This window comes from Trachurus japonicus, chromosome 12 (genome assembly GCF_045865225.1).
Source record: "Trachurus japonicus isolate A0001 chromosome 12, Traja_1.0".
In the NCBI taxonomy this organism is placed as follows: Eukaryota; Metazoa; Chordata; class Actinopteri; order Carangiformes; family Carangidae; genus Trachurus; species Trachurus japonicus.
The window spans coordinates 19,745,864-19,762,118 of record NC_140918.1 but is presented as its reverse complement, the minus strand read 5'-3'; the positions used below and the strand labels follow the sequence as shown (position 1 = coordinate 19,762,118).

The following is a 16,255-nucleotide window of genomic DNA, read 5'->3' as shown; positions in this document are numbered from 1 at the left end:
TACAGGACTCGATCTCTGTAGCACACCCCCCTCAAACAGAAGAAAACCTCATCTCTCATGTTCATTCTCATGGACAAATTACTACATTATTTACAGGCCTTCGTATAAAATGTTCTTTATGTAATCTCAATAAATACATACTTTAAAGTGAATTATCTTTTATCAAAAGAGATTCTACACCAGAACATGCTCTGTATCTACACTTTTACACTTCGCTCTATCGCTCTGACTTATCCACTCATGCACACACATTCACACACTCGAACAAGCTCACTGTTGCTCTCCTAGAGGCGTCACGACAGGCCATGGCATGTCAGGTAAAGGTGTCGGAGCTTCAGAGAGGACCTGGTTCTGCTGCGCCTGTTGGTTGGCCCAGTTTAAGTCCACTCCGTTCTTCTTCAGAGCAGCCAAGTGCTTGATGTCCAACGTGGTGAAGGTGGTGAACTGGACCTGGTTCCTTTTACTGGTTGGGGAGTGAAGCGGCTCGCTGCGGTGGGGCCTGGCCAGCAACGTGGCCGAGCGATTCGCCATGGGGTCGATGGCCTTCGTCTGAAACTGCTGCTGGGAGCTGGTCCTGCTGCGGCCCAAGGTGGCAGTTCTTTCGGGGACAGCGGGGGCGCTCACAGTGGGCAGGGTGTTCTCCATGGTGCGGTGGCCCATGGAGTCTATAGAATGACGGGACTCCAGAGGGCGATGGGGCTCGCGTTTCAGCGTGGACACTTGAACCGGGGCACCTGGGGCAGGAGCGCTCTGGTTATTGCTCCCCAGCCACACCCAGTCATGCTTGTGGTCTTTGGGGTCCCTGTTGGGGGCCGGACCGGCCTGTATGGGCGTCTTGTGATTGCGGAAACAGAGGTTATACGAAGCACAATTCAGCAAAAAAGCCAGGATCGCTACACAGGAGACCCCGGCCAACGCGTACATGCCGATTTCCAAGTCTGACATGGCTCTGAACGTGCGGATGAGGTCGCTCTCTATGACTTTTGGAGTTTTAGCTTTCGGAGGCTCCTTCTTGGGCGTCACCTCAGCTTTGGGAGTGTCTTTGTTAGGGGGGGAATTGGGGTTGTCGAGCATGTTTCCATAGCTTCTCCTCAGCCCATCACCAACTTTCAGCGCAACACCCACAGTGGTTGCTATAGGTTTGGCAGTGCTCATAGTCGGTGTGTTTAAGCTCTGTGTGCTCATAGTTGTAGTGGCAGTTGTTGGAGGGACGGTATTTGTAGTGCCTTTTGTAGCTCTGGTTGTTCCAATCCACACAACATGCGGCTGCATAGATCTTGTAGAAAATGTGTTGGTGCTGGTTGTTTTTTCCACGCTGGACTCCTGTTGCTCTGGTACTATGCTTCTTAGCAACCATTTGTTCATATCTGTGATGGCACGCTGTGATGTTACCGTCATTTTAAGCTCTCCTAAAGCTTCTGATGCACCACCGTCGTAATCTTTATTCCCATCAGTGCCACTACCTCCGCCTCTTCCTGCTGCTGTAGCTCTGCTGCTGCTCTGGAAGTTGATTCTGAAGAGTCCAGTGCCCACTGCCAGTTTGCTCTTCCTCTTGGACTTCTGGCATTCCTCACAGATCCTCAGCTCCACCCTGACCAGCGCCCCCTGTCCTTCGACATCACCTTGTGCTACCACAAATGTGGACAGGGGGGTGCGGCGCACTGTGGCCACACCCTCGTCTGGGGTGGAGACCGTCAGAGAATAGACGCTGCGGTCAAACAGCTCCAGAGGAATGACGGCACCATCGCTGAACTGAACCCAGCAGCTGACCACTGCTTCCTGAGAGAGAGAAAGAAAGAAAGACAGAAAGAAAGAAAGAAAGAAAGAAAGAAAGAAAGAAAGAAAGAAAGAAAGAAAGAAAGAAAGAAAGAAAGAAAGAAAGAAAGAAAGAGCCACACAGTGAAACATTGTTTATATGCAGAGAAGCAGGTCAGAACAAATGCAGCAAATCAGCACCCCCCCACCCTCCACCCCCTGCCTTCACTCACAGCTACAGACCTATGATTGTTAATGGCACTAAATTGCCTTTGCTAATCCCTTTATGATTACACTCAGTAGGGTGCTACTGCTACTGTTCCATAGCTTATACTCTATGAAGTAATGGCATGAAATATAATTTAACCAAAGTGGATAAAGAGAGCACAATAGAAGTCTTTCAAACGGGAACAATACAGCGATAAGGGTCATGTTAAGAGCAGAATTAGCCAGTCCAATCACATTAATACACAATGACCTATTTCCTGTTGCTAATGTGAGCCACTGGGCCGCCACAGACCTAACCTATATTTTGGGTTTGAATACATTATGAATCGCCCTGAGCAGAACATTAACAGCTTGCCATCACAGACACAATTGGCTGGTCATCTGCACTGGCATGGTTCTAATAGTTTGTTATTGACAGAGGCAGAGCAGCCACAGTGGCAGCGTGCTGTAGGTGAAGTGAGCTGTCGTTGCAGCAACTATGGACCGCCTAATTGCTGCCCCATGCCTGGATTCAGATGGGCACGCTGCCATGGCTAAATGTGTGTGAGTTTTTCAAAATGATCATCTGTGCGCCCTGCCTGCCTCCCCTGCTCTTTCACGCAGCATGGTATCCATGGATGATGGTCTGCGGCTGTGAACATAGCAAGTTCACATTCTGAGGCAAAGAAAAAACACACAATATTACACCTCTGATGTTGCTGCGTAAATGAACACTGTTGTGGCAGCTTTTATAATTCAAATCCTCTCTTGTAAAAGCCTATTATATCTTAGCTGGGAAATTATAGCATTTACTGTATTTTAATAACACACAATTTTTTCATGGCAAGTTTAAAGTGTTATATTAAGCTCCCTTTTCATGTTTTTGAATTGTATTGTTTGTGGTGGTGCATACACTGCTCCTGCTCTGCATGCTTGAACAATGGAACCTCACTTGAACAACATGAATGTAGAATAGGTTATTTTCTAACATAGGAGATTTTCCGTTCTCCTGCTCTTGTGCTTATGGTCCTTGAAACGTAGACTTTTGTGCTTTAAGTAATTGAAAAGCATCTTGGTAAGAGACACAAAGTCTGCACACTGCCTTTTCATTTAAATGGTCCACGGTACTACAAATAGTAATGCTCTTTAATGCCAAATTCACCCCAACAGAGATTAAGAGAATTAATAGACCAAACAAAATACTGTAACAGCAGGAGTTAAGGTAAAGGTACATGTGGTAGATCACCATTGTATTTCTTAGTCCAAATATAAGAAAAATATTTTATATTCAAGATAATCTAACTTGAACCATGACTCCTCTATGAACCTCCCAAAGATAAATTGCATATTTTATATACTTCAACAGAGATCAGTGGTAACTATAAGATGGCAAAATCTCCCTTTATCCCTCTTCAAAGAAACAAGGTTTTTCAACATCTTTCCCAACTCTCCGCCACATTTTTCTTGAAACTACTCCCTGCACCCCAGTTGTCACTTTTCAATGTCTATTCTGACCAGATGTAAAGACCAGCAAGTCTGTTTCCATGTCTGTCCAACCAAAAGCTAAAGTGTAGCTTGATTCCCCTCCAAAAAACCTCAATGAACTATGACATGGGATCCTTTCCCCTTTCTATCCAGTGAAGCTGAGTGAAACCAGGAACACTTTCTATTATTGTTCCGTAGCATTGACTTAAACCTATAATCCCCCAAATCCTTATTTCAGTTAATTCTGAATAATGTAGCCTACCTAATAGGAACATGATTGGACATACGTGTGTATAACATAGTAGATTTAGTAGACAAGTAAATCAACATGAAGAATCCATTGGCTGCACCTGAGCTGTTTTTTTAATCAGGACATGATTAAGTGCTAGATCTGTAATTTAAAAACTAAAACCAATGCTCGGGTCTTTTATACTTAGTTTAATTAGCATAAGGGCAAATCAAAGACAGGCAACATAAGTCATTATTTCTAATCTGCTAACAGTACAAGAAGCACGTTGGTGTTAAAACGTGGGTCTATGAAGATGCTGATGTTATTTATGCTGTTGCTTTATTATACATGCATCAGTGTTTCCAGAGTGGTGTGCGTAATAAAAGGAGGGAAACTGTCAGTGCCAGGGGCTTGCTTGTTAAATGCTCACACTTTTAAAGAACAACAACCTAGGGATGTTTTATGACTTTCACATGTAGGCAAATGCGTGGCTGCAGTGGTAGGAGGGAAATACTGTAGCTTGTTTGAGAGGGTAAAAATAATTACACAGAATAAGTACTGTGAAACAGACTGTATGTTTTCACCTTTGATATTTAATCACAGCCTATAGAAACATGAATACAGGATTTGTGTAAATGCTCTTTGTTATGCTCCTTGATGAATCAGAGTCTATAGGTTGACAAAGACTGGTGCTTTAATGAAGGCTACAGCATGTAGACATTTTTTTCCTCTTACCTATACACAAAAGTATCCAAATGTGTCTCTGTGTCACCATACAAATATTTTTTTGACTGGTCCAAAATTGATAAGGAAACACCATTTAGATCACAAGACACTTGAAACAACCCCTGAATGCGCAAACACACTTTTACAATCATACACAGAGGTTGGTTTCATTGCCCTCTGTGATTTTCACATTCTTTTGAAAGGTCCTTCACTAGTTATGTGTCGAGGCTAAAAATGAGTAATGATAAAAATAACAGGCATATGAGGAGAAGAGCACCGGCCCTGACAGCCGATATGTGCCCCCACATTTTGATGCTTTGTGTATAACAATTTTCCAGTTATTTACCTGTTTGAGCTGCGTGATCGTCTCCCGCGTGGTTGCCGTGGCGACGATGGCCCTGTTGCTCCCCGGGCTGAGCTGCAGGGACAGAGAGAGTCCAGACACCAACTGCACTCCGAGCTCTGTCACACTCACTTTGTCGTCCACCACCCTGATGCTCCGCTCGGCCAGGACCGATGACGTCAGAGGGGAGAGCACCTGCAACAAGTGCAACCTCAATCACGCTGCAGATGGATAGCTACACAAACACACAAACACACACACACACACACACACACATCTCTTGACTCACCTGTACAGTGGTAGCACCCACAGCCCGTCCCTGCAGCACCACCCCATCCTGCAACCTGGCCACGTCAGGGTCCGCTACTTTCAGAGAGTAGCGAACAAGATTGGTCACATCCACCTGTCAATCAAAGAAAAACATTACTTTACATTAAAATTACTTACTAAGGAATTCTTTTCACAGCTAACTCAGTGTCTAGCTACAGTGTTGTGACTTTTGAAACATTTCTTTACCTGCCAGTCAGGACCCAGGAAGTACTCGACAGGCTGTGCACCAGTTAGCAGGTCAGGCAGCGCCTCAGCACCGGCCTGAGCCACAAAAGGTGTGAGCACCCTGAGTGTAGAGTGCTGGTACTGCAACATACAGCCCCTGCCCTTCCTCATCTCCTCCTCTTCCTCACTGTCCCACGTAGACCTAACGCACAAAGTCAAACAAACACGATTAAAATCAACCACAGTTCGACTGTTTTGCTGAGCTTGATACATGCCCGTATGCAAAATATGACGCTAAAGCAGCAGGTGTTTCGCTTACCTAAGCATAGACTGAAAACAGGGTCAAATGTTTGTTTGTTTTAATCTGCAAGCCAGCACCTCTAAAGCTCAGTGATAAATAAGTCACAGATATTTTTATTTTTAGGCCTATCTAATTTGTCCAAGTTTGGAGAGGGCCAGGCAAACAGCTAAACTAGGCTAAGCGTCTGCTGGCTGTAGCTTTGTTTAACATAGGCATGAACATAGTGATGTAGAGTTGTTCAAGAGAGACCAATGTGTTTTCCAAAATGTACAACCATAATATGAATGTTACTTCAGAAATTGTAACACACAATCATTCACAATGTAGATATACCGAGGTATAAAAATTCAGGGTGATGTGATTGTGAAAGACCTGTTGTAAACACTTCACCTGGGTATGAGCTACTGGTATGCTTGAATGAGTCCTTGAATCAATTTAATTATTTTTCAGTAAAATGAACTGAGCCTCATTTATTAAGATTTAGTCGATCTCACCTTGTTAAAACTCCCAACACTGACGCTGCAAAGTCATGTCGTTTTTCTGGTTTTCTGCTGGCCGAGAGACTGTGAATGTGAAGAGCAACTGTGGTGTACTTTGCTGCTGCTGAATGACCTTTCCTTCTAAATGAATTTAAGTTGAATTAACCAGGATCCCACGGCTGACTGGTTTGTTTATGGGTGATGGAGGTTAAGTTGCGAACCACCCTTAAACCCTTTAGTAATGATCATATAATTATCATAAGCACAGCTGGCCTGCCACGCACTACACCTCAGGTGGGCTGAAGGATTGTTGGATGTGTTTTCACACTGCAGGCAGAAAACTCCTGTCAAGAACTACAATCCAAACACACATCATTATTATATAGCCTACGGTCAGAGCTTAACATGTGATGGAGATGCTGCTTGAATTAAATCAGTGACTCAACACCAGACTGCAAACAAACTCTTTCTTCAATCCTGGATTACAGCGGCAGACATAGTATCATGCTCAAGTAATTTTTTTCCAGCGTCTGATCCATTTTCCAAAACACTTCAGCACCAAAGGTTGATGTTTTTATGTAGAGTGTCTTTGCCATGGTTACTAAACTTCCTCATTAGTACTTTGATGACCCTTAAGCCATCATGCCTATTGTTGTGTTACCAGGCTGCTGAATCCATTCAATGAATACAGTGTTATCATTAGCATTAATTAAACTCTGTTGGTGTTGACTAATTGCAAGTGTTCATTTCAATCTATTTTTCAAAACCTGCAGAGATAAAATAACACTGAAAACTTACATTACTGCATATTGTGATGCCCTTTCAAAAAAAGCACAAAAATGTGAGAATATTTCATGGATCCACACTTAGTGGCTTATTTTTTATATATTTATATTAAACACCTGTCTGTGCTGCAGCCAATAACACAGAAATCTGAGCTGCTTCTCTGACACATTTGCAAGTGTCCAACATAATGGCATGGCACAAAACTCAGTGCTTTTTTTCAACACAGAATATTTTTGACCTAGTATCTGGTTTTGTCTGGAGCCGGTTATTGAATGTTTTGGGAAATGAAAGCCCATAAGAGTTTTTACCCTGGAGTAAACCAACAGCCCATCAGTCGACCATCATCATTAGTATTGAGTGAAAAATAATGACTTTACTGTAAGTATTGAGTGAAATTCCACTAGCCTTCACCTCCAGGGCAACTGTGTTTCTTCTACAGTGCCCCACTCACTAATGCACCAAACAGAATCTAACTACGTATACAGTATTCAGAGGGATATTAGAATTTATATGAGACACCTCTCAATATAATACAATCCAATTCAATGCCACCACTAACTACAGTCTCAAAAATTACCATACAGTTGAGTCAACATCTCCCAGACTCTGTGTCAACAAAAAACGGTAATAAGCTTTGCAAAGATACAGTAGGATGGTGGGCTGCATATGAAGCTTTTTTAAATAGCTCAATGCAAGGTCGTCTGCATAAAGCAGTACTTGGTTGATTGGATATTAAAATGCCACATGAACATGTTTAATTAGAGGAGTATATGACAATATTTCAAGAGGATATGAATGAATGTAGGATTTTTTTGTAGTTATTCTTATTATAAATTCTCCTATTTACTTTTGTTAGGCAGATGTGTGTGACTTTAGACCTGATGTGACAACATCAGCAAAATGGTAATGCAGTAATTTCTAGCATTTCTGTTTGTTTATTTGCTGGCTGTATCTTCATTACATTTTAGCTACTGCATGTGAGAGTTAAGTAGATAAATTTGCATGGGTCACAAAAATCTTCATCAGAATCGGTGCAGTAAAGTTCTTTGCATTCAAAACTGCCTGATGGATGAGGGGGTCGTGACACTTTTGATCACAGGGTAGCAACATACTGTAGTAGCTGGCAGGTTGCCTGTTTGAACAACTTTGAGTGGTCAATAAAATCTGAACTTAAAAAATCTTTTGGGACTACTTTTTCTGATTTCAGACCTTCACTTTCAGTACTTGATGAAAAACGCTGTACAAAGTTATTGGTTTATGTCAACTAAATATTTTCAAAACAAGTTTCCACCACCTTGTGGAAGAAGATTGGCCTGTATTTTATATATTATTTACACAGTGTAATATCACTGTTTTGTGTCTCAGCTGACAACTAGTTATTTGTATATGAATTCTTCATCACATGGCATTGTCAAGACGAGGGTAATAGGGGCCTTACCTCCTGTTGCCAGTAGTAACAGGGACTCTCCAGCCTTTGATTTGACTGAGCTCGGGGTCGGCCACATCAATGAACAAGGGCAACCGCGGCATCCACACACTCATTTCCAGCTGGGCACTCAGGAAGCCATAGGTAAAGTTGAGCATCACGCTGGTCTGTCCTCGTGTCTCTTTTCCATTGACATACACATAGTCACAGCCCTCTGACACCTGGACAAGACGAGAACGAGAGAGACGAGCAGCTCAAGAGTGTTCTTTGAATCTGGCTCATAAAGAAAAATACTGACAATATAAATGTCGTGATTTTGGATGAGAAAAAAAAGTTTAAAAGTTCTGAATCATGTTTCAATCACTGGACAAGAACTGGGACTGAACTGTAGTCTGGAGATTTGGATTCGACTTTCTCCAGACCCACGCTTGTTGAAGCTCTTCCATGTAAAGCCCCATGGAAAATGAATAAGTAAGTTTTAAGTTAGAAACTGACAGAAAGGGGAATGTGAACAGAGGCACCAACACAAATAAGCTGTAACCACACAGACGTATTATTCATTTCCTACAACTTCCAAAGGCTGGTCTGGGAATTGCACTGTGTTTCTGTTCATGTCATGTAAATTCACAACAGCAGTCTCTATGAAACTGTTACCGAATATAAATGAGCTCTGCCTTGCGACTGCTCCCGTAGTGCTGCTGTACTGTAGGTGGGAGCGTCACAGTCACCACCAGTGAGAGCAATGAGGTGAGACACAGCAGTTGGTGTGTTTTATTTAAGATTGGAGGCCTATCTTCGCTGCCGCCTCACTTATCTTAACAAACCAGTGGCTCCACAGAGGTAATTGGAGAGCACTAGACTGGAGAATAGAGTGTAGAACTGGAGAGAGGGAGGTGAAAAGAGGGGAGGCAGAGGAAAGTGAGGGAAAAGCAGAGGGAGGAAAGACTTCCAAGGTAAGTCAACTTGAACTCCTGTGGAAATGTTTGAAGGAGGCCAATCTCTGAAGACCTCTTCCTATAATGCTGACTGGTTCAAACCAGACCCTCTGATGTCTTGTGCAGCTCTCCACTGTAACTGAGGTACAGTAAGGCCAGAGGACAGCAGAAAAATTAAATGTACACACTTTAAATATGTGTTTTTACTGCTCAGTAATGAGACATACGAATAAAACATTTTACATGTTCATACAACCCTATGGATTATTTGAGATTCCCTGTCTATACTGCAGTGGAGGAGAAGCCATATTAGTGCTTGGCCAGTTAAAGCTAAAAACCAACATTAATTAGGATCTTATTGTGTTCGTATACATTCATCTTATAATATTGTTACTACTCTGTAAGAAGTTAATGAAGAAAACAATAGATTTAGTTTGTATAGTGCATAGACATATTTATTCAGTTCACTTATTCATAGTAAACTATATCAGACTTTTACCTCTGTCCTGTTACGTATATTTTTTCCTGTAAAGTTTTCTGTTTTCTGTGTTTGAGTAGTTTACGTCAGCATAACGAGGCAGGAAAACAGGTTTCTGCACTGTGTGCCATTGTCAGTTAATGGTAAAGTGTTTGAAGATTACCAAATAATTTTTTTTCTCAATATTTTCTCTCTCTGGGCTCAACTGCACATTTGGTTTGTTTACTGTCAGTTCAAACGAATAAGCCAAACACTTGTTCAACCAGGAAGGAGCGCAGAGAGGTGGAAATGTTCAGGCAAAGTGCAGCAAGATGCTAGAGGAGAGACTTTCAGCACATGCAGCAAAAAAAAAACATGAGGCAGGACAGGTCCTGAATTCAAGAGAGATGTTTTACTAGTAGTGTATGTCACTAAATCTGAGAGTAAGGGCTCCAGACGGTGCGTGCATCAGTTCGGCTTGTGGCAGTTAAAGTGGGAACGATAAAGTCTGTGGTTTCAGGCGCAAACTTCATCTGGTCTGTGGCTCTGGTGGAACACGGGTCACCGAGAGCAGGAAGTGTAAGGTGTCCATTGGAAGACACAATAATAATTGGATTATGTTTCTCTACTGATACAGGAAATCATTACTAATACACTCTCTGCTCTTTGGCTCTTTTTCCCTCTGTTAAGCTCACACACTCAAACACACACTTGGAAAAAATAAGCGACTGCAGTCTTGTCTAATGGAAAATAATATAATTCCTTTTCTTCTACTCTTCTTTCTTTGTGTCTCACAACCCCTCTCTCTCTCTCTCTCTCTCTCTCTGTTTCTACTGTTCTAGTAACATGGATCCATTACACAAAGGTCAAAACACTGTGCTTATGGACTGAGTGGTGGGATCATGAGCTCAGTCTCTAATGCCATATGGAAGAGGCTGCTTTTATCCACGATACACACACACACACACACACACACACACACACACACACACACACATACATACACACACACACACACAGCATGATGGCACAGTGACAGGCACTGTCTAGGAGTCATACTGTATAAGAGAATATAACTCGTTTTTCTTTATGCCTCCAAATTCTGTTTAATTACCATTAAACATTCAGCAGTCCTGCTTTGTATGCAAATTAGACATGGATGATATATTAAATTCAAACTGGTGTTAAATAGGAAAGAAACAATTGCTGCATTAGGTTTTTATAAAATATGAAAGCTGTTTTAGTCTGTTTAAAAACTAAGGGATTATATATTATTTGTGCATGCTTTTCAGATTGCGTACAGAGTGAATACTTAATGTCCATGCTGCCCAGTTTCACATTAGTTAAGATTATCTTATGGTGTGGCACTAAAGCACTAAAGGCAAGGTCTGCTGAAAATCCTTGTACTGAATTCTGGCAAAACCCACTGGAGAATTACATAGCTGGCATAAAAGAAAGGAACTGTTCATTTATCATTTGCTAAAATTAAAAATTAAAAAAACACATTTACATTTAGGGTGTGGACTGTGAAAATCACAAGCAGGATGGAAACGACTGCAGTGACTGTGCAGAGCCAAGGACGACTGGGCCTGCAGTTGGAATGGCTTACCTTGAGCACATCCTCCTCTGTGGACCTACAGCTGGTGTAGTTGGTCACGTCTGTGACTGAACCATTAGCCTCCACAGCCAGAGTTTTCACAGGGATTGACACCATTTTTCCCGTCAGCACTGCAGTATTCAAGATATCGGTGGTCTGTGCAGGGAGAGGGGCAAAGAAAGAGCGGGTCAGTGATGTTGGTTAGGACAAGGTCACCAGGCCAGGGTCACAGGTTTATTCACCACCATGCACAATAATAGTGAGGGTTTGGACTGTATTGGCTAGAATAAGACAAACATGTGGATGCTTCTTATTTTCATGAATTTAGTTTGATGATTGAGAGCTACGACTAAAAATCCAGCTCATGTGCTAGTTGTGAGCTAAAATAAAATATTTTATATGCAGAAGATGAATGTCTACTCCAGCTACACTGCATATTTCACTTTCCAACTACAATTTCAAGTGGATGCAATCTTTTAATGCTATACTGTTGGCTCCCTCAGTGCTGCAGAATATGTAGTTGAAACACATTTGAAATGTGTTGTATGTTCAGAGAAATAAAGAAAGAGGTTATTCAAAGTCAAAGTTTTTTTTAAAACTCTGAGTATGAAACATAGAAAAAAAACAAACTATAGCCCCCTGCCTGTCATCAGAGTAAAGGAACACATTTGGTATATTGCCATGCAACAGTAACAGGCCCAGTGTGTCGGGAAAAAAAAAACTTTGTATATAAGCAGCTGAACTAATACATTATACAATATAATCACTATTTGTATGGGGGCAGGGATGACAGACAGAGAGTGGGTGTTTGCAAGACTAACAGGGATTAAAACACTAGCAGGCTGACAAACTTGATTCATTTAAAATCACACTGATGCAACACTCGGCACACAAAACTGGACAGATGTGCTAGAAAACTCAAAGTAATATCTCTGTGATGATGACAATATACGGTCCGTGTCTGTCTCTCACACACCTGGATGAAAATAAGCGTATTATTTGCGTATTACCCACAGATCAAGACTCAAATTCACACTAACACCTAAACCTGATTACATTTCTAATCTTCCAATCCATTCCCCCACCTTGTATTGTACAGTACATCCACGTCAAAGCTGAGCAACAGCTTAGCTCATATACTGTACATGCTCCAGCTCCAACTTGTCATCAAGCATGATGTAGCTGTATTTTTACAAACCACTCCTCCTTCGACACGGATTTACAACGACTTTTAGTTTGTAAGAATCTCTAAAAACGTCTTTTTAATCTATTAAAAGTAGTCGCAGTGTCTCTATGTGTGTGTGTATATAAGAAGCTCAGTGTGTGTGTGTGTGTGTGTGTGTGTGTGTGTGTGTGTGTGTGTGTGTGTGTGTGTGTGTGTGTGTGTGTGTGTGTGTGTGTGTGTGTGTGTGTGTGTGTGTGTGTGTTTTTCCTCCTGATGCTTGTGGACTAAAGCATCAGACAGCACTCGGCAGATGTTGCCCGGCAGCTTCACATTCTGAACTCTGTCGGCTTGACAGCTGCTGACCGCAATTCCAAAAGGACATGCTCTAGTTCAGACTGCGACACTGGCCCAAACATAAGCCACTGGATCAGGGGTAGCACAAAATCAGAAAGCAATATCAACGCTCTGCGGTGCTGCCAGTGCCACACTGAGAGATCCTGATGTCCGATGCTTCCGCAAGCTCTGCAGTAATCTCGCTCGCCGCGATCAGGTTCAGCTCAAGTAGTTCAGCTCCTCTTTAAATCTGCCTCTATATTTACACTCTGTAGTTTGTCTTGGTTTCATCTGTTCATTCATTAATCAATTAATTTCCTAAGATCCTACACCAGTGTTTTTCAACCTTGGGGTCGGGACCCCACATGGGGTCGCCTGGAATTCAAATGGGGTCGCCTGAAATGTCTCGTAATTGATAAAAAATAATCTTTTAACTAATTATTATTATTCTTTTTAAATTTATGATTGAAAACACCACACACAATCTTAAACAACTATATTCTATTCTTTCACGTTCAAATAAAATGCAGCATATAAAAATATCTGAGCTGATGTACGATTGACGGCCATGATCACATGACTGTACGTGATCATGGGTCACCAGAACTTTGTGATGTCAAAAGGGGTGATGAGCCAAAAAAGGTTGGGAACCACTGTCCTACACAGTGTCACATGTACTGTAAGGAGTGTAATGTGTAGCATACAGACAGCACACAGAGAAAGGTCAGATAATCAAACTCACCACTGTCATTTCATCCCTGTAATGAATGTAACAGTTCTACTGTGATTGACATCCAATTGATTTGTTTACATCCAGAGGTGTTGGACTTTCACATCACACATCTGTAACGTGTGTTCTCTATAAATATAAAGCTCCAGTGCAAAGGAAAAGTGGCACAGCCGACTTATGAAGTAGGTCTTTTCACTTCACTGTTTTTCCCCATGTGACTCCTGTAAGTGACTGAGATGAAACATATTTGCTCTCCGGTGTTTGTCTGCTTCATGTTGACTATTGTAGCGGAAGATAAACCTCCTGTCAAAGACAAACACAGATCTACCTAATTTCTGGTGGTTGTTTTCAAAATATAAAGGTTTTCGAGACAAGTACACACAGCAGCAGGGGATCAGTCTCAGCATCAAGAATAATATTGATGCTTCACACATAATGCTGTGATCACAGTGTGTCTTTTGCAAACAGGCATACGTGACTTGAAACTTAGTGAAACAGTATGGTGCAGACCTGTGATAAACATGGAGCTGTACTTAAGGTAATAAAAAAAATGATTAGTGGTAAAAGTTAGACATTCATTTTACTCCTTTCTAAGACTTCTGCCTGTAGGAAATGAAAAGCAGAACACATCATATAAAACACAAATTAACAAGCAACCAGAATCTCGCAAATGAGTGGACATTTCTTTAAGGTGGCCAACGTCAAACACTACCAGATGGTAGAACAAAGGCTGGAACATCTGTGCAGCTAAGACCAGCACATAGCTACAACATTTTTTTTTGTTTTCTTCTCAAGCAGGACTGCACTATTCATAATGCATATTTATGATACATCCTCCCAGATGATACCATCTCGCCGAGTTTGTACGTCGGGGGAATCATCAGGAAGTTTAAGTGTATAAAATTGCTTTTTACGGAGGCAATGAATTCCAGCCTCCTTAAGGCTGAGTGAGGTAGTAGGACATTGCATGCCCTGTCCTCATGTTCTACCTGTGACTAAACCACATGACCACAAATGTAAGGATTAGTAACACTACAATAGAGAGAATGGATCAGTTAGACAATGAAGGATGCTACAGCTGAGACAGTATTTCTAAATCTGAGTGATGAACACACAAACACCAACTATATAAGGCACAAATGAATGCAAATAACATGGGTAATCAAAAACAATGACTCATATAAGTGAGTATAAGTGACATATGCAGCACACATGCCATCGTTTTGAATGAACACACATATTGTCCTCACCATGACCAGAGGTGCCAGCCCCACGTAGTCTTTCTGAGTGGTGTAGATCCGCATCGTGCCCACATCCTTGATATTCCCTGGCAACTCCAGACGCCAAGTGATTGTCTGACTCTCAACCTGTTCTGAAACGTCTTTCGGCACAAAGTCAAGCTGCAAAATCTCCAGAAGACCCCTGTTTGAAGATAAAAAATATATAAACATAATAAGCTTAGACAAGTTAAGCCTTGGTATCATTTGCTGAAGAGCCACTAAGGCCAGAATGTGGCTATTATGGGGTAATGGCAGTGGCAGGGGTATAAAAGAGGCTGAGAGAGACTGCAGAGTTTATATGCTGACAGCCACCATATATGCTGAGTGCATAAGGTTGCATTCAAATATTTACATTTTAAAAGTAAAACTACATTATATTTTAGATTGACCATTCACTGACATACAATACTGATTTTCTGCGCATGCATAGTATATAAAATTGACAGAACTAAATGGAATTTGAATCAAGTATTAAATGTGTAGAGTAATATAGCGTTAATTAATAATTCACTTCACGTCCACCCACATACACGTCGAGATTGACAGTAGCTGCTGTTTATGTTCACCTGCAGTATTCAGTTGGAGAATAATAACTGTGAGCTTATAGATCGTTAACACAATTCAAGGGAGTCACTTTAGAGTAATCTTTGTTATTATTAGATTAATCACTAAAGTTGTTTCAAGTTAGATAACCGGAGACAATTTTTATGGAAACACACTGAATATTTGTGATTAAACCACAGGAAATGTATTTGAAATTTTCCACAGAGAACTGTCTTGAGTCAAGAAACAGAAGCAGTTCAGTACAACCAATGCATAAGGGCTGAGGTATTTGCAAAGACACTTATACACTGACTATAAAAGTGAGAAAGATAGAAAACTGCCCCGACTTTAATGCAAAACAAACGGCAGGGTTTAAAGCGAAAGCAAACGCAATACAAAAGAGGTCTCATTTCCATCAGCAAACAGAAGAATAAGGTGAGAGTGTGAAGGGAAGATTAAGCGAGCTGGCAGAGATTTCAGCCAAGTATTCTGGTCAAAGGATTGTCAAAGAAATGCCATTTGATGTTATTTGATGCTGGAGAGAGTGTGTAGGCATACCTGCCAGTATGAACAGATCAAAGGGAAAATAGAGCTGAATGTGAATGGAGCTGTGGCACTTTGAAGTGGAGTAAAACTTTGCATAAAGCAAAACAATGAGCCTCTGCATGGTCACAACAAATGTTATTAAATAAAAGGTCACACATGTTGGAATCAGCAGCAGCAAGGACAAACACAAGTATGGAAATATGAAAAGGAAATATTATTATTTTTAAATAGCCTGGCTTTATCAAAAATGAACTCTTTGTGATAATGAACAAAAAGTAACATAAAGGAGGTGGCACTGTAGGTCACTTACAAGTGTGTGTATTCATATGGTTAAAGATGAAAGTAGCATAGATTGATTAATATTGCAAACTCACAATTCAAGACTAGTCCAATCAAGACGTTTTTTGGCTTAGCTTATGAAAACTCTTCTCTGAGGC

The 16,255-nt window shown here is 41.4% G+C and overlaps 1 protein-coding gene across 1 annotated transcript in view; it reads right to left on the bottom strand.

Annotated features, from left to right (window-relative positions):
- Positions 1–173: 173 nt before the first annotated feature.
- LOC146977499 (transmembrane protein 132D) overlaps positions 174–16,255 on the bottom strand; it is a 29,025-nt gene continuing 12,943 nt past the window's right edge. Inside the window, exons 4-10 of the mRNA XM_085793800.1 lie at positions 14,700–14,871; positions 11,234–11,377; positions 8,245–8,453; positions 5,262–5,442; positions 5,035–5,148; positions 4,749–4,940; positions 174–1,779 (exon numbers count right to left, since the gene is read on the bottom strand). Coding sequence (XP_085649926.1) covers positions 271–1,779; positions 4,749–4,940; positions 5,035–5,148; positions 5,262–5,442; positions 8,245–8,453; positions 11,234–11,377; positions 14,700–14,871 — 2,521 coding nt within the window. The 3' untranslated portion in view covers positions 174–270. The remainder of the gene's footprint in view (positions 1,780–4,748; positions 4,941–5,034; positions 5,149–5,261; positions 5,443–8,244; positions 8,454–11,233; positions 11,378–14,699; positions 14,872–16,255) is intronic.